Consider the following 23,646-nt stretch of genomic DNA (forward strand, 5'->3'; position numbering starts at 1 on the left):
AGATAGATAGATAGATAGATAGATAGATAGATAGATACGCTCAATGTCGCCGAAGTTCGCTAAGAAATGCTTGGCATTTAAAAGTTGCATTAAGGTATGGTGTGCGGGTTGTCTTTTTGGCTTAAAACAAATTATCGAAGATTTTCCCTGCAGTAAGAAGGCTAGCCAACAAGAAAGGAACTGGAGAATCGGACAGATGTAGCATAAAACATGACAGGACGTACGCTGAGTGCAAAAAAGATGTATACGGAACTCCTTTCACATGTGGAAAGGAATACGTCGGTCAGATCGGTTGGAGCCTGAATGTGCGCTTTCATGCACATGAGATTTCAATAAAGGGGGCCCCTTACTCACACTTAGCGTTGCTATGCAAGCAGTGCACCTTCCAGCCAAAATTTTCAGACACACGAATAATTGATAGGCAAAAGAGGCGGACGGCGAGGAAGATAATGGAAGCGTATAGAATAAGGAAAGCAGGTGACAGTTGCGTCTCTCAAGCGTCTGTTCTCCTAACAGATGCGGAATTCGCTTTTTTGGACGTAACATAACACAATGCATTTTCGCTTTCTTTTCTTATTTACTCTTTATGTTTTTAGTTCTCGACACGTGTTTGTTTCCAGTTGTGTGCCATCGATTATGGGAATGATTATTTTGGTACATCTCGTTGTTGATAATAACAGGGGGAGGTTGGGAATGACGTACATGTGTGTTATGTATTTATTAGTGTTCGCTTCGAAATGAAACTTTCAATTGCTAGTAAGCACTCGTCTGTGTCCTCTTTGAATGTGTGTAATTTTTAGCGCTTGTTTCATCATGGACTTGAAATATGGTTCATCAAGTCCTATTGCGTTGCAACTGATGAGAACTCGCCTGTTATTTACGATGGATAAGTTAGGTGCCGCTAACACGTTATTGTTGGTTCAAAGTTGTACTTATAACATGGCCTCACAAAACTGGCCCAAATTGTTTCAGGAATCCGTCCACCACAGCCGGTCCCTTTTAGACATCGGCTCACCTCTTGTGCGTCGCCTGTGAATGATGAGGGGTGGGGGTGAGTTCGTATTATCTTCAACCTTCTTGGCAACGTCGCTGGCGCCACCGGTCTTGTCAGCGCATTTATCACCCCTGCAGAGTTCTTCCATGGTACCGGCAAAGTCTTCGTTGGAGTACGCTGCAAACACATGGTAATGAATGTAGGGGCTCCACGTTGGAACCGTACGAAGTGGTACACAGCAGCTAAACATCAATGATAGGAGGGACATTTTTTGACGTAATTCTTTTCACTCAGACCACATAGGCAAATCATAACAGTGAAAATGCTGTCTTGCAAAAGCACATGCTAATATAATTACATTTATCACACCAAAAGCTTAGCCAATCGAGCTTTGAAGTTGAGCGTTCAACGCGGGTAATTAGAACGACATGTTTGCAGAGCACAAAGAAAAAAGAAAGTGAAAAGTAAGAGAAAAACACAACAAGCGCTTACTTATGTGCTCTCTATTTTTTCTTTTCCCAGTGCAAACATCTCTATTTCAATCATGATAGATGAGGTTTTGCGTCCTGAAACGACGATATGCTCATGAGGGCCACCGTAGTGGTGGCCTCTCCTAATTTCGACCATCTTGTGTTTCTTAAGGTTAAGTAACATCGTGCAGCACATGGGCCTCAACCACTCCGTTTCCACCAAAATGCAACCGCCAAGGCCGGTATTGAAACCAGGACCTTTCGGTAAGCAGCAGAGCACCGTGGTCACTGATAAACCGTGGTTCACTATGTCAGTTTCAAACTGTCACTTAGCATAAGCAACCGCTTATTGGAATTTAGTCGTAACACAAACTGTACACGAACCTTGGCCACCCTCTGGCGGCATGCTGCGCTTTTGTTCATTCCTAATTGTGCAAGGATTATTATTTCCACTAGTATTTTCAGCCAGTCACATTATTTACTCTCGACCTACGGCGCCTTTTGTGGAGGCGATTCACGGACAAGTGAAACCCGAACAGAGAAAACGAGCTAAAACGAAAGCGTAAGTTCGCACACCAACTTTTTCTACAAGAACACTTGTGTATATTCTTTACTGCTATCGAGCTACAGGAAATTTTTCACTGGTTTGTCGCTGATCTGGGTGTTCTACACCAAGAACTCATACACCGCGAACTTGAAGAAATTTTTTTAAATATACAAAAGAGAGAAATACAATATTGGTTCTATTCCATCATAATTACAATTTTATTTTGGTTGACATCTTAAAGCAACATTAAAGAGGAACAATGACATGGTTTAGTTTAACAAACTGCACCCTGAACTCTCTAATGAAATATGTTTTACTGTTTCATTCTTTGCGGAGGACATTCAAGGTGGAAGTACCATTTTAAAATTTCGCGCCAAACTTCTTTATGTGACGTAAGAGATCTTAAAATTTATTTTAGTTATTTTCAGCAAACTCACAAGTTGAAATCACCTGAAAACTTCAATTTTATATCTATGGCGCTCATATATTACATTGTAGTTCATTTTATTGATTATAGGCTACGTAGGACCCAGTAGACGCCTTCAAAATTTCTTACGTCATGGTGTTTGGTGCAGGAATGGTGTCGCCAACGACAATATTTTTGTCCATTTTTTCGTTACTAAGCGGCATGTTGTGGTAAGGGTGCTGTTTTTGGGATGGTGACATTGTACTTTACCAATTCCAAACAAACAATTTTTGAAGTGTCTTTTCGAGATTAGTAAACAAATCATTTGAGCCAATAGTTTCAAAAAGCTAGATTATTTAGCAATCAGTAAGCGAAGTCTGATGGTTTTGTCAGATATATAAAGGCGCTTCATGTGAAAGACCTATCGCCGCTTTGAGATTTGGAAAGAGCAGCTTCTAGTACTTATATTACACCAAATTCAACAGCGAAACCAAATAGATCGACCAATGAGCGCAACAAGCAGCAGCTCATAATGGCGTCACTGTTTAAAAGCTCAATTATAGAAGTGTAGTTCTTCTGCGTTGGTTAACGTATGTTGGCTATACGTCCTATAGGCCATCGAGTGTCTGAATATACACTAGAGGGAACTCTGGCGCTAGTTTCTATGGGAGCTGCCACACATGGCGCTTCAGCGAGCACGGGAATGATGGGTAGTACACACATTTGTCTAATTTTCGTACTTCTGGCCTGCCTCTGGCTCCGTGTCTGTTCGTGTGGCTTGGAGCTGTTTTTTCACGAAAACATAAATTAGCAAATGTTAACCGTCAGTGCTTCGCAACCTTATTCTTTTAGGCTTACCATTTCGAATCAAGTAACTAAGTTCAAAAGGGTTCGTTCTTTCTTTCAAAACAAAACCGAAACACAGCAATAAACAAAGCCGCAAGTGCGATTCGCTGCCCGCAAGTACGAAGACTAGGCGAATGTGTGTACTGCTCATCATTCCTATGGTCACTGAACGATCGCAGCGCCAGACTGCCCTCTGGTTATTTTGAGAAACTCTATGCAATAGGCTAGTGAGTATTTGGCTCGTAAGCTTCTTCTGCATTGGTTAACCTATGTTGGCTATGTGTCCTATAAGCTAGGAAGTAGTTGGCTAATAAAAAAGATACTCACTTCTTTCGACATTTCAGGCGAACACTACAGTTGTGCTCTGTCAAGTGTTGGTTTCACCACCTAATCATATTGAGTTTCTTTAGCGAATACCCATAGTTGCCGCTTTTTTTTTGAAAACTCAAAGCTATACTGAGTTTGTGATAAGAAAGACGCTTTTTTACCCATTTGTGATAACCATCTAACGTCGCTAATTAAAATTTTCATAGACTCGCTTTTATATTTATAGCCCCCAAGGATGTCTTTAGCCATGTTAAGATGCCTGCGATTGCAGAAGTTCTTATATAGGCAACGAGCGAAATCGAATTTCCCTGCATTTTATTTTTAGCAATTTTGGGCTCATTTCTTGAAACACCTTGTATGATTGTCTTTTGATAGTTTTGTTCAGCCGAGTGAATTGGTTTTAGACTTGTTCGTTGTTGCGTTTTGAGCGTATTTTGTTAACCGAGTAGAAAGCCTAGATAAAATAAATACAGAATGAAATGTTGCATTTCACTGTGGCAGTCTATTTTCAGTGTGCTACTTCTACCTAAACGCAAAGCCACTATCATACAGTGTGATACTATTGGTGAATATAGCAGGAACTTACGAGAACCGATGACCACGGTGAAAAAAGCAATGGCTAGGATAACGAAGATCACGCCAAAGCCTATGAAAAAGAACAGTCCGAGGCCAGCAGCCGATCGCCTTTAAGAGAACAGATGGATGTTAGTGGAACCTGTGGCATGACTTCACACAATCAGAAGCAATAAAAATGTTATTGCAAGATTACTTCATATGAACAATAAATGAATAGACGTATGGCGTCAATGTTTCGCATCTATGGCCAAAGATTGTAACGAGTGCCTGGCCTTTATACATCAGTGTGCCTGTTAGAAACATGTGAGCATATTCGACGGAGCTCAGAGTGTTAATATAATTATTCATCTTTGATGCCATTGCCTTTGCTTACAACTGTGGTCATTCATAGAATATTTATTTATTCATTTGCACGTCCAGTGGATGTTAGATAACATATCTGGCTCGTAATTACTAATGAAGACCTAAAGCACCTATGTTTCTGGCCTTCTCCATTGCAGTGTACGTGTCTTCTTTCAAGCGCAGAAACCCCACATAACTGTTCTCTTGAACTGTAAATTTATCTCTTCACTACCCATAGTTATGAGTGTGCGATTCACCAGTGAATTACTTAGTGTAGCATGTTTCAGAGAACCAGGACTCAGCATTACTGCCAAGCTATTATCATATTATTGAGCATCAGTTCTTACTCAGAAAAATAATTTTTGAGAAAGGAGAAACTGTGTTGAGTACTAATATTTTATTTATAGTATATATCTGGGCAAGTAGATGCTATGGGAAACACCACCACCAACATTTCCTAAACATTTTACTTGTAGCAAATAAAAAAATTATACCTAACCATGGCTAAAACATTTGATATGCACAAGCACATATAGATTGCTAAACAGAAACAGCAATGTGCAATAACTAACGTGTATTGTGCTGCACTTGTGTTTTAGAAATTCTTGGTAGTATTCAACATTTATGTCCTTCGAGTATCTGTAAAGTATTTCATACCGGTATGCCAGTATCTATACCATAAATGTGACGGATGTAGTATCGTAAGGGCGAAGAATAAGACGATGCATGGCCAGAACAAGAAGGAACAATGTTTATTCACGAGGCTGCTGTCTTGGTTTTAATACCCTGGCCCGAGGCCGGAGCATGCGCCATGGTGAGGGGTGGAGGCACGTGTTATCGGTATGTTCTTCGGCGCGTGCACCTGATAATCTACGATATATTACTTCCTCCCCTCTGAGCTAAAACCTATCCGGCGGCTTGCGGGCACGGGTGGAGCGTCGGAGTGGGAGTGGTTCTGCCGTGGACCTTGGACTTGCTGGCTCGATGCCACCGCCAGACGCTTCCTCACCAGGCTCGGACAGACCGGCCTGAAGGACTTCGCTGCTAGTTGACTGGATGCCGCTGGATGAGAGTGGCAATTGCTCCATGGCCATTGGCGTTTCGCACGGTTCTTTCTTAACCGGTGTCGACGAGTCGCGTGGTCGTACTTGATCGACGTGTCTACGTTGCACCCCCCTTGGCGTGTTAACGGTTAACAATCGCTTGCCTTCGACTGTTGTCACGGTTCCGGGTAGCCACCTTTGACCTAGCTGACTGTACTGTCGACTCCACACCTCCCTTCCTGGTGCAAACTCTTTCTTTCCAGAGTTCGGAACTCCGTTGACGGTAGCCTCCCTCTTCGCCCCGTCTTCCTCTGCCAGGTAGGTGCTCAGGCGGGTCCGTGGTTGGAATCCAAAAAGCCTTTCCGCGGGCGACTGGTCCTCTCGGGTCGGTGTTGTCCTGTAACGCAACAAAAATTTGGCAAGCCGACTTTGCAGCGTTCCCACCCGATTTTTCTTCAGGCCCTCCTTGATGGTGCGTACTGCCCGTTCCGCCAAACCGTTGGATTGCGGGTAGTATGGGGCCGTCGTTACGTGGCGCACCCCATTTTCCCGGAAGAACCGCGCTTTCTCTGCACTGGTGAATTGCGGACCATTATCCGACACGACAGTCCCTGGTATGCCAAATCGCGCGAAAATGCACCTAAGTGTGTCTACCGTAGTCGCTGCTGTCGCCGTCTTCAAGGGCACTGCTTCGATCCACTTAGTCTCGGCGTCGACGAGGACGAAGATCATATGCCCTTCCACGGGACCAGCAAAATCCACGTGTAGGCGGTACCACCGTCTGTTGTTCTTTGGCCAGTTTGCCGGGACCTGCGCTGGGGGCATGGGCAAACACTGCACGCATTGGGCACACCGTTTTGCAAGCATTTCAATTTCACCGTCTAGCCCTGGGTACCAGAAAATTGAGCGCGCGAGGTTTTTCATTGCCGTCATGCCTGGGTGCGTATCGTGCAACTCTTTCAAAACAAATTGCCGGGCAGCTTTAGGCAGAACCACACGGTGGCCCCAGTAGAGTATCCCGTTACTCACGGCCAATTCATGCCTCCGTGCAAAATACGGTTGGTACTGCTGTTCCTCTGAACCGAGACGCCTTGGCCAGCCTTGCAAGATCCAAGTCTTCACTTGCTGAAGTACGTCATCTTTGCTGGTGTGGTCTGAAATACTCTGCGCAGACAAAACAAAATCATCCATAGCCTGCGCATGCAGGACATATTCGGCTAGTTCATTTTCCCAGCCATTATCGCGAACCGGTAATGGCAACCGGCTTAGAGCGTCGGCATTTGCATTTAGCTCTCCTTTTCTGTATTCCAAGTCGTATTGATAAGCTGCTAAGAGCAGCGCCCAACGTTGAATGCGGGCCACTGCCATTTGCGGAATGGGTTTATCTGGACCTAGCAAACCAGTCAGAGGCTTGTGATTGGTCACCAGAGTGAACTTGTTGCCAAACAAATAATCTCAAAATTTTACAACGCCGAAGACCAGCGCTAGTGCCTCCTTTTCCAATTGTGAATAATTACGTTCCGCCGACGTTAGAGTTCTCGAGCGGAACGCTATGGGATGATCCACTCCTTGTATGCGGTGCGACAAAACTGCGCCTATACCCTCGGCCGACGCATCACACTCAAGCCGCAAGGGTCTTTGGGGGTCGTAATGCACAAGAAAGTTCGCCCTTCTCATGGCGCGCTTGGTTTCTTGGAATGCTGTTCTCTGTGCGGGCCCCCAACACCACAGTGCTCCTTTAGACAGGAGTCGGTGTAACGGGGCCAAAGTGGACGACAAGTTCGGTAGAAATTTGGAATAGTATGTGACCAGTCCTAAGAATGATTTAAGCTGGCTTACCGAAGTCGGTGGCGGTGCCGCTAGCACTGCTTCCAAATTGTCCTGCAGTGGGTGGAGGCCTTTTGCATCGATTCGGTGCCCTAGAAATACCACTTCTTTCTCCCGGAAGTGGCACTTCTCCTTGTTCAGTGTTGGGCCGTTCGCCCGAAGTCGTTCGAACACTTGCCGCAGTATCGTTGTGTCATACTCTTTTTCTGCTACAATAATGTCGTCCAGGTAAACTTTCACCCCTGGTATACCCTGCAGCACGGCTTCTATGCGCCGCTGAAACAGCGCAGGCGCTGAGGCAATGCCAAAAGCCAAGCGGTTGTAGCAGAAGAGGCCTTTGTGTGTATTCAACACAGTTATCTTCTTAGCATCATCATCCAGGGGAAGCTGGTTGTATGCGTTTCGTAAGTCGAGTGTGCTGAACACTTCGCCTCCTGATAGCGCCGCAAAGATGTCGTCAATTTTCGGAAGCGGGTACTGCTCTGTTCTTGTCGCTGGATTAACTGTTAGCTTAAAGTCCCCACACAGCCGGATGTCTCCGTTCTTCTTTACTACGGGCACGACCGCTGTTGCCCATTCAGCCACGCTCACTGGGGACAGCACGCCCACTTCCACCAGTCGGTCAATTTCGGTGGAGACTTGCGCTCTCATGGCGTACGGGACGGTCCGAGCCTTCAGAAATCGAGGTTGCGCACTTTCCTTGAGGTACAGCTTCACCGGTGGTCCCTTACAGCATCCGAGGTTCTCAAAGAGGTCGGGAAACTCGTCAAGAAGTGCGGTTAGCTGGCTGTCGGCGTGAACAACATTCACCGAAGACGACGTGCCTTCTACTAGCAACATGCCTGCTTTGCGAAATTCCTCTATCGTGTCCCTTTCACACAAAAGGGGCCCTCGATGGTCCACTACTATCAGCGAACTGCTCACCGTTACTTGTCCAAGCTGTACCTGCATGTCTACCTTGCCAACGACCGGCAACGGTCCCAGGAAACATGAAAGGCGTAGTGGGGTTTTTTGCAGAGCCGGCCACCACTTGCGATGCTTCTTGTACAAGCTTTTGGGAATCACGCTTACTGATGATCCAGTATCGACAATCATTCGCAGCCTACGGCCTTCCCACGTTAAGGTGTGCTCGATTGGCTGCACCAAGTGCTAATTGGCGGAACTGTGTGCAACGAGAGCATACAACCTCTCTTCTTCGCTTTCACATTCGGTTCCGTCGACAGCGAACGTTCCTGACCTGGGGGTGTGGGGTCTTTTGCAAGCCCTAGCAAGATGCCCTCTTTTACCACATTGATGGCATATGGATCTGCGATGTCGACAGAACGCCGTTGCATGCGCCCCTTTGCATCTGTCGCATGAAAGGCTGCAATTCTTCCTCCACTGTCTGCCTTGTTGCTGTATCACGTTGACGCCGCCACCTTCGGTCCGGGCGTATGAAGTACGCATGCCCCGAGCGTCTTCGTTTGCTTTCTCAGAAGCTAAGGCGAATTCTTCGGCTTCTTCACGAGTCAAGTTCTTGCGGCCCAGCAGGCACCGGCGCGTTTCCTCATCCCGAATCCCACAAACGATTCGGTCCCGCAACATACGGTCCAGTGTCGCCCCGAAATTACATTTTACGGCCAGTCTTCTCAGTTCAGCAATGTAGTCCCGGACGCTTTCTTGCTCATCTTGTTTTCGCATAAAGAAAGAATAGCTTGCTGCTATTTCGTTTGCCTGAGGGTTGAAATGTTCTTCCAAGCATTTCACAACGTCATCGTACGTCAAGGAGTTGATGGCGACCCCCGGCTGGTGCCCTTGCAATATCCGGACGACACTGTCGCTCAACGATGAAACCAGTAGGGCCCGGCGTTTCGCTACGTCGGTAATATCGTTGCCCTCAAAGTAGGCTTCCAACCGGACACGATACGCGCTCCAGCTACTCACGGCGTCGTCGAAGGCCGGGGGTCGGGATCCCATTCTTCTGGTCTCAGCGTCGGAGTGCAATTAACCGGATCCCATCCTCGTCGCCACTGTAGTATCGTAAGGGCGAAGAATAAGACGATGCATGGCCAGAACAAGAAGGAACAATGTTTATTCACGAGGCTGCTGTCTTGGTTTTAATACCCTGGCCCGAGGCCGGAGCATGCGCCGTGGCGAGGGGTGGAGGCACGTGTTATCGGTATGTTCTTCAGCGCGTGCACCTGATAATCTACGATATATCAACGGATATTGCTACCAATGATACACACAAACGCTCACGTCGTGGCTGTACCGAACACTTTGATGTGAAATATCGTAATCAGCAAAGAAAAAAAATGTGCCTCGACATCACTTTTTGTGTTGTTTCAGAGTTGACAAAATTTTGTTAAGAATATATTCAACACGTCACCCCATATACCGCGAAAGAGAATTGAAAGAAAAGTAGCTAAATCATGTAGGTTACCGATTACAGTAGAAAAAAAGTGACGCTGTGGTTTCTAGATACGTGCACTTGAGATATAAATTCTCACTGAAGTGAATCGTCTGTTTATTGCCCCTTGATTAGTAAACTGTTAAAAACGTTCCGCGTCATGCGCTTGTGACCCGCTAGGGAAAAGAAGCACCTCTGCTCCATGTTAATATTTTTAGAATCAATTACATGCATCACATACCTGTACTCACTTAATATTGCTGGAGAGTCACCCATTCAATGTTTTTCCGTTTCAGCTTCTCAGTTGAAGCTAAAGTCACGAATGGAATTATTTGACGTCTGACTTACTTAATGCCTTATGTTCAGTAAGCTCATATATTGTAAGTGACGTTTCAAAGACTGCAATTTAAGTAAAAAAAATTGGAGGCCCTCAAGCTTTGCTTTCAAAAGTTGAACGCGATAGCGATATTTTGTTTCTGGTGCGTACATCAAACACATAGAGTATGAAATAATTTTGAATTTGCTATGCACCCACTACGTGGCCTTGAAGGTGCAGAAGCGTGTGTGCCTTTTCTAGTGGGTGACTGGCTTTAAGCTATAGGGTCAATGTGATAATACTACTTTTTGACGCCAGATGACTATGTACTCTTGTATCACGTGAAACCCTAGTACTACGCAATATTACAATACTTTAGGTTATAATGTGATGCATGTATACAGGACGCGTGTGTTTGTGGAGCATGAAAGTTACTTTCACTGCATTTCCAAGCAGAGGACGTTATTTTGACTGCATTCACAATTAAAAGCATGTCTGTGTAGTGAAACAAAGGCTTGCCACGCAAAATACTTGGGTTCGATCCTCACTGGCTCCCGGAATTCTTAAAAGTTATTTTATTTGCATCTTTCGCAATTTTGCGGCCAAGCACTGATGAAGATTTTTCGCTTACAACAAATGACACCGACGCTTACTGCAACACCAAGGCCAACATAGACGCTGGAATTTGTGCAAAACAAGTATTCTAACTCTGTTGCGTTAGTATTGATTGTTCTACTACTGAGTCCAAATTTCAGTGGATGACCTTCTCGTTTTCAAATTTTACTTGGACTTTGATAATTGTGTACCAATATTCTCCATGTCTTCACTGAAACAGATAACGCTAAGTTCGTTATTTTTATTGTGTGGATTTTAAGAATTGCAGAAGAAACGCTCTATATAATTTGTTATGCATAAAGCTGACTAACACTCTAGTGGTGAACGTTATGTGAATGAGAGAAATGTGTGTTGATTTGCGTGGTCTCTTAAGCAGATATAGCTCGGTGATTTCATGTAATTAAATGTATACATTTATATTTATTTAAACCAAACGGTTTTTCAGAAGTAACTTTCAGCAAAACATGATTCTATCTAAGCCAACGCCTTTTTCTACTTCCACGTCATGTGGCTTTGGTGGTCGTGCTCGCGAAAAATCTTAGAAGAGAAATGTTCGTTCACTAATGTTATGCTGGAATAAGCTTCAGTTAGCATCTATAGCTAACGTAATTGCTGTGACCGAACGTCACCTCTTCAAATTTATGATCAAGATTATTGTTAACGTGGTTCAAGAAATGTGTCCAATATTATAACAAAATCATAAAGAGGCGTTGTTTTCTCACAGTCTTCACAATTGCTTTTTCTGTAGCTGCAGGCATCTTAAAACAATTGATAAGAATACTTTCACTAGCAGTTAGGAAAGTTATAATGATTAACTTGGTAATTAGTGTAAATAGGTACTTAAGTCATAGAGAGGATTGAAGTCATTCATGCAAAGAACCCATTGGCACTTTGAGAATTTGGAAAAGTGGCCTTCAGTATAACTGGGAAATAATGAATTTTTCTTGAACTCTGCGGCAAAACCAAAACGTGATATAGCGCAACTGCCATGTTCATCTGAGACGTCCGCAATGTGACAGCGTTGTTATAAATACCATTATACAACTTCGTTTTCTGAGTGTGTGGGCTGCGCTTGCGATTACAGCATGCATTATGCATATATGTTATTGAACGGGGGAAAACTTCGACCCTGTAGTTGCTCTTTTCAATAGTGACGTCATTGTAATTGTCTGCTCGTTGCGCTCATTCGTCCTTTAGTTTTGGTATTACCGAAAAATTTCGGGTAATTATTGCGATAGCAATCATATGGACACTCTTGATGGACTTCGCCGCCGGCGTCGGCGTCGATGTCACGCACCGTATATGTATACGTATCTATATATATGAAAATGCATGAAAAATTCAGAAAAAAGACTCCAGCATGGGAAATCGGACGTAGCTACTCCGCGTCGTGAATGCGAGACGTTAAACACTGAGCTTCCGAGGGGTATCTCCTTCAACTCTCAAACAGCAAGCTATCTATATCTACCATTTACCGCTGTTGGCGGGCATCTCGAGGAGAGCTTTCGTGTTTTCAACATTATCAACAAAATGGCGCAATGCGTGTGCGGGGGCTCTCACCTCTCACGCGTGCTTTGGCCCGCGGAAAAGAGGTGATTGGACGATCTCTCACGCGCCCTTATCTCCTGTTGGGGAGAATCATTCGTCTTTGCTGGCGTTCGGTTTGCCGTGAAACGATCCTGTTGCCATTATGGAGTGCGCAAAGGTCACTGCAATCGTAGCACAGCCTTCGTTTGCGAAAAGGGCACACTTTTGAGACACAGCGAAGTAACAACTGACACGCTTATTTGGGTGCTTCTGTACCTGTGAGTACGTTTCGTGGGTGACTTTTGTGTGAGAAACACGGAGCACGTATTGATCTGCTTCGCCTTTGCGACAAAGCTGTGACTCTTTTTTCATTTATTTGCAGTTAGTACTAGAGCCTGCTTTTCCGAAATCTCAAAGCGGCAATGAGTTCTTGGCATGGAGGACTTCAATTCTCCCGTTTGACTTGACTGCCTATTCCACTGATTAAAAATTCATTTATTTCAACTTTTATAATTTTTGTTACAATTGATGTCTTATACCCCTTTAATATACCAGTCGATACAAAAAATGCAACTGTGAAGCCTGCGAGCAATAAGTGCCTTTTCCTGATTTTTTATAGAATATTGCACACATTTCTGAATATACTCGGTATAACACCTTCTCGAAAAACCTACTACAATGAACTGCACAATGTGCACAATAGTTTTTTTAATGTTTCTTGTTAGTAGATACATGGATAAAGTAGGTCTGGCAGTTTTACATACTGGATATAAGGAATGAGCCTAAATAAAGATGTGAAGAAAAAAAAGCCGTTAGTACTTATGTTGCCCTAATTTTCAACAAACAATTCTTGATTTGGCATTGGCTGGCACAATAAAAGCACGTCGTTGTTATTTTATTGAGTTGTGCTCTACTTGAAGAATATGAAGTTGATATGCCTTTGAGGGCAATATATGTCCAGTGTAGTGTATCACGGCTATGTTAGCTATCGTCGCGTTGTCAACCACTTTGTTTTTATATTACACGAGCAGGCCAAAGCGGGTGTGGAATGAAGCCAAGACCGCTTATCTTTCTTTGCATACCAATTTACTTCATGTATGTGTAATCAAGGTCAATTAGTGTGATAGCGCATTTTAACTTACCATTCGTGTCATTCCGGAGCTAAATTTGTTTTAAATTCACATATTTCTCCCCTAACGAGTACAGCACGTTCACGGGTCAAGTTATATTTTTAGCCACTCGTAAATCAATCTTCAGATGTTTTATGAAAAGTTTAAAACCCGAGCTTAAATGCATTTCACTGCATTCTTTTTGGGATAATATATTCGGCAGTTAAAGTGAGTGCAGCATCATAACTATGAACGCAACCATAATCGCCATATTTTTGTCAAAATGGAGACTACCATGTTTGCAATTAGGCTGCTATTTTCAGAAACTACTTTTTAGTGCATCTTCCACTAACGAAACGTCTTAATGGCAAACAAAAGACGAGTGACGATCCTAGTAATATTATTCTAGACCTTCTAAATCTGGAAGATTAAGTAGACTTTCTAGGTAGATGAATTCAAGGGTGAGCAAAACCTTATCCTAGTAACGAGATTTCAGCACGAGGCTTACCAAGAAACTGAAGCGCTTTTAATATTTTTACATTTACACTTACTCGCTTAGGTTCATCGCTGAAAAAGGCAGAAAGAAAATTCAGAAGTCACTTATAAAGCAATTCACCTTATATTGAGTGAAATGTGTATTTTACATATTATAAACAGCACAGTGAACTGCTGTGATGTCCGCAACCACGCAGTGTCAGAGCTAATTACAATTTATCACATATATACAACAGGTACAGGCACCATACTGTTAAAGCTACGTGTCGCATACTTGCAGTGATGAATAATCACTTTTCAGGGAACTCGTGGAAAGTTACAATAGTTTACTTAATACGGGAGAGTTAGTTTTGGGGTCTACCTAGCAGTAGGTGGGTAAGAATGCTCTATATATGGCCCATATATATGGAATAATAGCGGATTGTCGCAATCATGAAAAGATCTGTCAGACGTTTCACCTATGAGCCCATCAAAGTTTTCATTCATGATGGGTTGATACAATGTGGAAAAAGTACGCTTCGAATGTGGCTTCTTCGTCTAAGATGAGGAGCAAAACAATATAGTACTGCTACCATCAGCGGGGCACACAATGAGGCAACGACATAAAGGAAAAATGCGAGCAGAGGTACGCGTACACGACAAAGCTTGGGCACGGGCAAATAATCTTTGCTTTATTTTGGATTTTTCGATGTCCACAAGTTTACGTAGGAAAGTTTGCAATTGATTAATAAGACGATTGGTAGGTATTGATCGTACAAATGCACAGCGTAACAATAATATATATATATATATATATATATATATATATATATATATATATATATATATATATATATATAGAGAGAGAGAGAGCACGTTATTCGAAGATCGTAGGTTTCATTCCTGCTCACGGCCAGTTAGTTTTTCACCCTCTTTTCTTTCTTATTTACATTACATTAGTTCTAATAACTTCCCCTCTACATTCCTTATATACCGGGTGTTCAAAATTAAGCTTTATGATTTTTTTAAAATTAGGCGCTCGAAGGCACGTGAGAACCACTTGTGCAAATAAGTTAAGCGGCCAGGGGGACAGAAAGTTAGATGATAATTATCGCTGTCAGCAGCCCAATTAACTAAAATTTAATAATTAACTTTTTACTGGCTGCGGTAAGTTGGCATGTTTATATTGAAAAAATGTAGGCAGTGGTGTTTGTACACAGTTTCAGTTGGAAGATTTTTTCTAGCACGCCTGTGTTCCGAGATATCCGGCTCCAAAGTTTAATTGTCTTTCGCACGATTACGCATGCAAGAGGGTGAGGGTCCGCGCAAAGCTCCTCCCTAAAGTGACGCATCTGTTGCGTGTGGTGTTTAGTGTGTGAAGAGGGTGGAAGCGTAGGCATAGGTGATAGCAATTACCCTTGCCCTCTTCGGCCGGCGAAATCAAAATGTGACAGCGCGGTGCGCCATGAGCCTTACGCATGATCCTGATGAACGCGATAACAGGAGACCATTTTTCGCGACGTTTTTTCGTGACTTTAGATCACACTGAGACATCTTCTTGTGAACGCGTTAGCAGGACCGTCCTGCACTAGGGTGCCTCCGGTTAGAGCACAGCGTCTCTGCATTGAAGGTCTACCAAGGAAATCCACGTGGAGTCCTTTCGAGCTAATATGGCTGCTTCTGGCGTGAGGTATTCTACCAAAGTAAAAGTAGACGTGGTGCTTGCAATGGCTGAAATGAATGGCAACGCTTCGTTAGCAATGGAGCTTTACGCGTCTCGCCACCCACACCGTCCCCTTCCAACAAGGCCCACTTTCACAAACCTGTTTCGACGCTTCTGCACAACAGGCTCTGTCCACCTTCCGAGACGGACCAGGAAGGCAATCGTCGATGAAGACTTTGAAATCGACGTTGTCGCGTGCGTAACCTCGATGCCAGAGCTCAGCATCCGACAGATTGCCGATCAGTGCGGTCGCAGCATCGGAACAGTCACAAATGTTTTAAGAAAGCACAAGTTCCATCCATATCACGTTTACCTTCATCAGGACCTAAATGAGGCGGACTTTGAAAGGCGAGTTGACTTCTGCAATTGGGGCCTCATCAAAACTGATCAAGAAAATGACTTTTTGCACAGAATAATTTGGACTGATGAAGCTCGGTTTTGCCGAAATGGAAGTGTTAATCTTCACAACGCCCATTATTGGGCACAAGAAAACCCACACAGGCTGAGGCAGCACAAGCATCAAGTTCGCTGGAGTGTGAATGTGTGGTGCGGCATACTCGGGGACAGGATCATCGGACCTCACTTTTTTGAGGACAACTTGAACGGAAAGATGTACACAGAAGAAATATTAGGTGTTGTCATTGATGATCTTGTCTGCAGTCTTTCCCTGAATGACCTGCGCCAAGTATGGTTTCAGCACGATGGAGCACCACCACATTTTTCTACCAGGGCGAAGAACTGGTTGGACAGACGTTTTCCACAACAGTGGATTGGGCGCGCAGGAGCGATGTTTTGGCCACCAAGATCACCTGACCTTTCTCCGCTCGACTTTTTCCTTTGGGGCTACGTTAAAGATCGAGTTTACGTAACAGAGCCCAGCGATGTTAATGACATGAAGGACAGGATAACATCTGCCTGTGCGAGTATTCCTGCAGAAGTACTGCGCCGAGTCATCGAGTCGACGCGACAGCGGTTCATGCTTTGCGTTGCTGCCGAAGGCAGGCATTTTGAACACTTTTTGGGGCATTGACGTCTTGAGAGGTGAAGAGTTTCGATGAGATTTGTGCATGACCGAAATATGCTTATGTAGCAGCAGGAAATATGCGTTAGCAAGGATAAAACTGTTTCAGTTATTATTGGTGGAGTTGTTGCTCTTGTTTCAATAAAAGTTACAGTACTCGGACATCAGCAGTCACGCTATTCGCGTAGCCCAGGCAACGACCACGCATGCTTCTCTAGTGATTATTACGCACGCGCACTGGCATCCAGATTCTCCGCTCGCACCATTATCTCGGCATGGTATCTGCCACTATCGTTAGAGGCTCTGCAGTTGCGTGTTACGACACTGGTTGCAAGCGTTCTTCGATTTTTGATTTCGCCGGCCGAAGAGGGCAAGGGTAATTGCTATCACCTATGCCTACGCTTCCACCCTCTTCACACACTAAACACCACACGCAACAGATGCGTCACTTTAGGGAGGAGCTTTGCGCGGATCCTCACCCTCTTGCATGCGTAATCGTGCGAAAGACAATTAAACTTTGGAGCCGGATATCTCGGAACACAGGCGTGCTAGAAAAAATCTTCCAACTGAAACTGTGTACAAACACCACTGCCTACATTTTTTCAATATAAACATGCCAACTTACCGCAGCCAGTAAAAAGTTAATTATTAAATTTTAGTTAATTGGGCTGCTGACAGCGATAATTATCATCTAACTTTCTGTCCCCCTGGCCGCTTAACTTATTTGCACAAGTGGTTCTCACGTGCCTTCGAGCGCCTAATTTTAAAAAAATCATAAAGCTTAATTTTGAACACCCGGTATATATATATATATATATATATATATATATATATATATATATATATATATATATATATATATATATATATATATATATATATATATATATATATTGTGAGTATTATTCATGCGCGTCTTCTTGACATATGTACATACTCATCATCATCAGTCTGACCTGTGTTGTGGGGCAGAGGCTCGGCAAGTAAAAGAAGTGTCTTGGCGCAAAAACGTTGCCTTACAAGTGGTGGGGAGTGCTTTTCGGTCCCCTGGTCCTCTCCCTGCAGCACGTTTTCGTTATCTTCGACTACCAAGCATCCCTGGAGCTCTGGTCGGGTCGCCGTTTGCGCAGTCAGCCCACGGTCATGTCGCGAGACGAGCACAACAACACGGCTCCATCCACCCCGCCTACACCCCTGGGCATGCCTTCATGGACTGTCACCGCCCCTCAAAAAGATCCCCCGATGTTCGCTGGCTTTCGCGGTGAAGACGGTTAAGACTGGTTGTATGAGTACGACCGTGTGAGTGCGCTTACCTATTGGCATGATTCTGTAAATCTGTCCCGCGTGCCGTTCTATCTGATGGGGGTCGCTAAGACATGGTTTCTCAACCAAGCTGGATTTCTCAGACTGGCAAACCTTTAAGCAGCAGCTCCGTCAGACATTTGCCAACTCTTCCGTCAGTGCAGACATAGCCAAGCGAAGGTTGCTCAACGTGTTCGGCACTCCGGCGAGTCTTACACCTCGTACATTGAAGATGTCCACGCCCTCTGCCGTCGCGTCGACAGCTCGATGGCGGAACATGTCCGCGTTCGCCACCTGCTCAAGGGCATAGGCACCGTCACATTTAATGCTTTGGCGTCAAAGAACCCCACCACGGTCACGGATATCATCAGTACGTGTCAGTGACTCGACGACCTTCAACTCATACGTTTATAACCTGACACAGGAGATCTCAGGCCAACGCATGACAATGAGCTCCGTGCGTTGATACGGTCCATGATTCGCGAGGAGCTGCTACTCTAGGCCACCTCGTCATCTTGTGAGCTCCGCATAACGCCTTCTGCAGGCAGCCGCCGCAACATTGTCAAGGAAGAACTAGCATCTATGACGTGTGAGCAAGTCCCGAGCTCGCATACCACTCCAAAGCCGACATACGCTCAGGTGGTTGCCGCGTCCCCTTCTCAGCAATCACCGCAGTATGTGTCAACTACGCAACCCTCCCTAAATGTCCTCGCCCCAAGGGCACCGCCTCCTTTTTTCATGCCTGGCGTCCATCTCGACCAATTTGCTAATATTGCGGAATACGTGGCCACATCTCACTGTTCTGTCGTCGACGTCAACAAGACGAAAGGCGGGGCTATGGTGACTACAAGAGGGATGAGTTTGCTCCTGCTCCACAACATCGCCACCCATACCAACTGTACCATGCCGCTCACCATCTCCACAGCACTTCGATGCAGCCAGTAACTTCCGCTCCTCGCGCCATCGTTCCCCGTCACCTATGTGCCGTTCCTCGTCACCACTTCGTCCGGCTACCACGGCGTCTGATCATCGCCCGGAAAACAAGATAGTGCCGCTTCAGTAGGAAAAGCCGCATTTGGCGGACTGCATCGAACTCCTCCAGAATGCCCTTCAAATGTACTTTCAGTGTGTGTGGAGGGTATATGGACTGAAGCCTTGGTGGACACAGGGGCATCGCTCTCAGTTATTAGTGTGGACTTGTGTTCCCGTTTGCGCAAAGTGAAGACACGGTATGATGGCCCTCCCCTTCGCTGTGCTAATGCGGTTTCCGTGCAGCCTTCTGGCGTTTGCACAGCACGAATTTTTATTGAGGGCATACTTCACCTTATACAGTTTCTCGTTCTGTCATCGAGTACTAATGCGCTCATTTTAGGGTGGGACTTTCTCTCCTGAGCTTCAGCCATGATATCTTGCCGTCAGAGGGTCCTTCGCATGTCACATACTGCGCTTTCGTCCGATAAAGATGCTCATAGCCAGCGCTTCATCACCGCTGAGGACAGTTTTATTCCTCCAGGTAATGAGCATATTCTGACCATGACATCAGATAAGATCAGTACTGGTGATGTGTTCCTGGTACCGTGTGGACGCTACATCTCTGGTGGGCTTACCATCGCTCCTAGCCTGGTGCGCTTTCATGATGGAAGAACATTAGTTACGGCCGTTAACCCTACTTCTTTGCCTGCTGTACTGCCCAGGGCACCAGTGTGGTTTGCTTCGCAGATACCGAACCACTTTCTTTGGTGCCCCTTCATTCAGACGCGCCATCTTTCTCTACGAGTAATGATGACGATGCTACAACGGCTGCTTTAACAGCCACAATAAATCTCGATCTCACGTCAGCGCAAAAGCAAGAGCTTTTGGGTATCCTTCAAAAACAAAGTGCTTCATTTGATGTCAATTCCAAGCTTTTGGGTCGCACTTCCGTCACCGTACATTGAATTGAAATGGAAGGCAATACAATTGTACGCCGCCGCCCATATCGAGTGTCATCCGCAGAGCGGAAAATAATCGAGAACAACGTTGCTGATATGCTCAAACGAGATGTTATCCGGTCTTCGTCCAGCCCGTGGTCATCACCTGTAGTGCTAGTCTGAAAGAAGGATGGTTCGGTGCGATTCTGCGTCGATTATTGATAACTTAATAAGATCACGCGCAAAGACGCGTACCCGATCCCACAAGTCGACGACGCACTTGACTCTCTGCAAGGCGCTGAATTTTTCTCCAGCCTCGATCTACGGTCTGGTTATTGGAAAATACCTATGAACGAAGCGGACAAAGAAAAAACTGCCTTTGCAACACCAGACGGGCTGTATGAATTCAACGTGATGCCATTCGCTTTATGTAATGCTCCTGCCACGTTTGAACGCATGATTGACACAGTTATACGCGGCTGAAATCGGAAAACATGTCTCTGTTATCTAGATGACATCGTCATTCTCTCCTCTTCTTTTCTCCAGCATCTTGATCGTTTAGACGAAGTTTTGACGTGTATTTCTAATGCTGGACTTCAGCTAAACACCAAAAAATGCCACTTCGCCAACAAGAATATCAAGGAGTTAGGCCATCTTGTCAGCAAAGATGGCGTTCACCCGGATTCTGACAACCTTGCTGCTGTGATACGCTTCCCTTGGCCAGAAAATCAGAAACACCGACGAAGTTTCCTGGGCCTGGAGTCCTACTTCCGCCGCTTCATTAGCCATTTTGCTGCCATTGCGTCGCCACTACATAAGCTGCTGACATCCGGATCAACTTTCGCTTGGAACGACGACTGTGAGCGTGCCTTTCAAGCCCTCAAGCATGCTTTAACATCAGACCCTCTTCTGTGTAATTTCGACGAGAACGCACCTACATGTCTCCACACCGACGCGAGTGGCCAAGGCATTGGTGCAGTTCTTCTACAGCGGGATGCACTTCACAGCAAAGAGTTATTGCGTATGCTAGTCGTGCTCTTACGGCTGCTGAACAAAACTACTCCATAACTGAGCAGGAGTGCCTTGCTCTCGTCTGGCCCATACAAAAATTTCAACCATATAATTACGGACTCCACTTCACAGTTATTACAGACCATCACGCCTTGTGCCTGCTATCGTCACTGAAAAACTTGTCTGGTCGCCTCGGTCGTTGGATGCTCCGCCTACAAGAGTACGCTTTCGATGACATCTCTAAGTCTGGCAAAAGACACCAAGATGCAGATGCTCTCTCTCGCTGCCCCCTTCCACTGTCACCATCGAGTACGTCAGGTGATTGCTCGTCTGGTGGGCAAACACTGCGTCACACCTTACATTAACACAACTTGCGGTTATCGACACGCCAACTTCAAATCGCTACACCGAGTTCGCCACACGCCCGCATGATGATCCATATTGCAATAGCATTTTTCAACACCTAAATGGTATATCATCTACTCCTAATGCTAGATTGCGCCGACAACTACAGCAATTTAAGCTCGATAACAATGTGCTCCATCGTTACGTTTACAGTACTGATGGACACCGCTGGGTTCCAGTACTTCCGCGTTCTCTACGTCACCCAGTCCTCGAAGCCTTTCACGACGACCCATGTGCAGGCCACTTGGGATTTCACAAAACACAAAGCCGCATCAGGAAACGTTTCTTCTGGCCTGACATCTCTACTTTTGTGGCCAAGTACTTTGCATCTTGCCATCTGTGTCAACGGCGGAAGCGGCCAACTTCGTCTCCTGCTGGCCTTTTGCAACCCATCTCGTGTCCCGAGCCACCTTTCGCCATCGTTCGCATAGACCTACTAGGACCTCTCCCCATCACGCCAGCAGGTAATCGTTGGATTGTGACTGCTGTCGATCACCTGACACGGTACGCAGAGACTGCTGCACTGCGCACAAGTTCTGCTTTAGACGTCGCAGACGTCTTTCTCAACGCCATTGTATTGCGTCACGGTGCACCTCACGTCCTCCTGAGTGATTGCGGCAAGACGTTCCTGTCCACCATAATCGAAACCCTGCTCACAACCAGTGGTACAGTACATAAGACGACGTCAGCCTACCACCCCCAAACTTATGGGCTGACAGAGAGATTTCATCGGACACTAATAGACATGCCATCAATGTACATCGCACCAAACCACGACAACTGGGATACGATTTTGCCTTTTGTGATGTTTGCCCATAACATCGCTGTTCAAAGAACTACTGGCTACTTGCCTTTCTACCTCGTGTACGGCCGTACACCGACATTCACCATCGACGTCTCTTTTCTAAATGTTCCAACTGACTCCTCAGCAACCGTACCAGAGCAGTTCATCACAAGGCTCGAGGAATGTCGGCAACGGGCTCGCCTTAATACAGAAGCCAATCAGCAAGATCGCAAGTAACGCTACGACAGCTCTCGTCGCGACGTCTCCTTCAATCCGGAGGATGAAGTGTTGCTTTGGACGCCCATTCGTACTCCAGGATTGTGCAATAAATTTCAGTCACGCTTTATTGGACCCTATACAATTAACGCACAAACGTCACCAGTGAACTACCGTGTTACTTTCAGCGACCTTTCTTCGGATCGTCGCTGTCGTGTTTCGGAGATTGTCCAAGTATCGCGTCTGAAGCCATTCGTTTGACGTTCCGTTTCCGCCTAAGACACGTCTGGGCTGGCCGCTCAAGCGGGGGAGGGGGGTGGAAATAAGTGTGAGCATTATTTATGCGCGTCATCTTGTCTGATGTACATACTCATCATCATCAGTCTGACCTGTGTTGTGGGGCAGAGGCTCGGCAAGTAAAAGAAGTTTCTTGCAGCAAAAACGTTGCCTTACAATATATATATATATATATATATATATATATATATATATATATATATATATATATATATATAAATATATCTATATATAGTCCTTGCCTGTCATTTTATGTGTTGTACTATCTTACTGATAGTCCTGTCCCGTATAATGTTATGTCTTAGTGCATATCTTAGACAGGGTAAATTTTTATGTAAGAGAACACGGGAGCCCGTTGCCTGCGCGCTCCGGCGGCTGCTGGCATCGCGTTCAAGCAGGGGTGAGAGCGACCACAGTCTGTTCTCGCGTCATCTCGAGGCGGGCAAAAGAACCATTCCTTGATGATATAAAACCAGCGACGAAATTGCTACCCTCTCCCTCTTCAGAGTGATTACTATAGAGCCAGTGATCAATTAAAGGGAGAGGGGGTTCAAATCTAACCCCTGGTTTCATATGAGCAAGAAATGGTGAATTTTCTCACCGGGAGATGTGCGAGAAGAGGCTGTGGTTGCTCTAACTCCCGCTTTAACACGCTGCCAGCAGCCGCCGAAGCACGCAGGCCATGCGCTCCCGTGTTCCCTTTCATACAAATTTACACTCTACAAGAAATTCACTGCCAAGCTGAAGCGTGCGTGACATATGAAAAATGCGTTATATCAAAAGTAGTGCACACCTTTAACGGTGTCAATATCGAAGCAATGTGGTGGTAAATTATCATGCAAAATATCAAATAACAGGTGCGCTCGCTATTAAATCAAAGAAAATCACCAACCAACTTTATTTTTACAGAGAATATTTCTATTTGTAGAATCAGAAGAAGGGGTTTTCTCCGACGTATTCGGCAAGCATTGCCAGCTCTAACTGTTGGTATTGTAAAATGAAACATTCTCACACATTTAGTGAAATCAGGTGCTCAATAACTATTTATTGTGGTTTAAAAAGTCTTCACTATAAACACTTTTGATATATTTAGTTAGAAATAGTAATATTTTATTTGTATCTCAAAGAATAACCAAAAATAAGCTACCTATTACACATTCCAATGTGCG

The 23,646-nt window shown here is 45.0% G+C and overlaps 1 protein-coding gene across 2 annotated transcripts in view; it reads right to left on the reverse strand.

The window, feature by feature from the left end:
* Window positions 1-23,646, reverse strand: part of LOC142796290 (uncharacterized) — a 127,140-nt gene that overhangs the window by 79,450 nt on the left and 24,044 nt on the right. For both annotated transcript variants that reach the window (XM_075886580.1, XM_075886581.1), the window contains exon 3: window positions 1,016-1,171. In XM_075886580.1, coding sequence (XP_075742695.1) covers window positions 1,016-1,171 — 156 coding nt within the window. The remainder of the gene's footprint in view (window positions 1-1,015; window positions 1,172-23,646) is intronic.

This window comes from Rhipicephalus microplus, chromosome 2 (assembly GCF_043290135.1).
Source record: "Rhipicephalus microplus isolate Deutch F79 chromosome 2, USDA_Rmic, whole genome shotgun sequence".
In the NCBI taxonomy this organism is placed as follows: domain Eukaryota; kingdom Metazoa; phylum Arthropoda; class Arachnida; order Ixodida; family Ixodidae; genus Rhipicephalus; species Rhipicephalus microplus.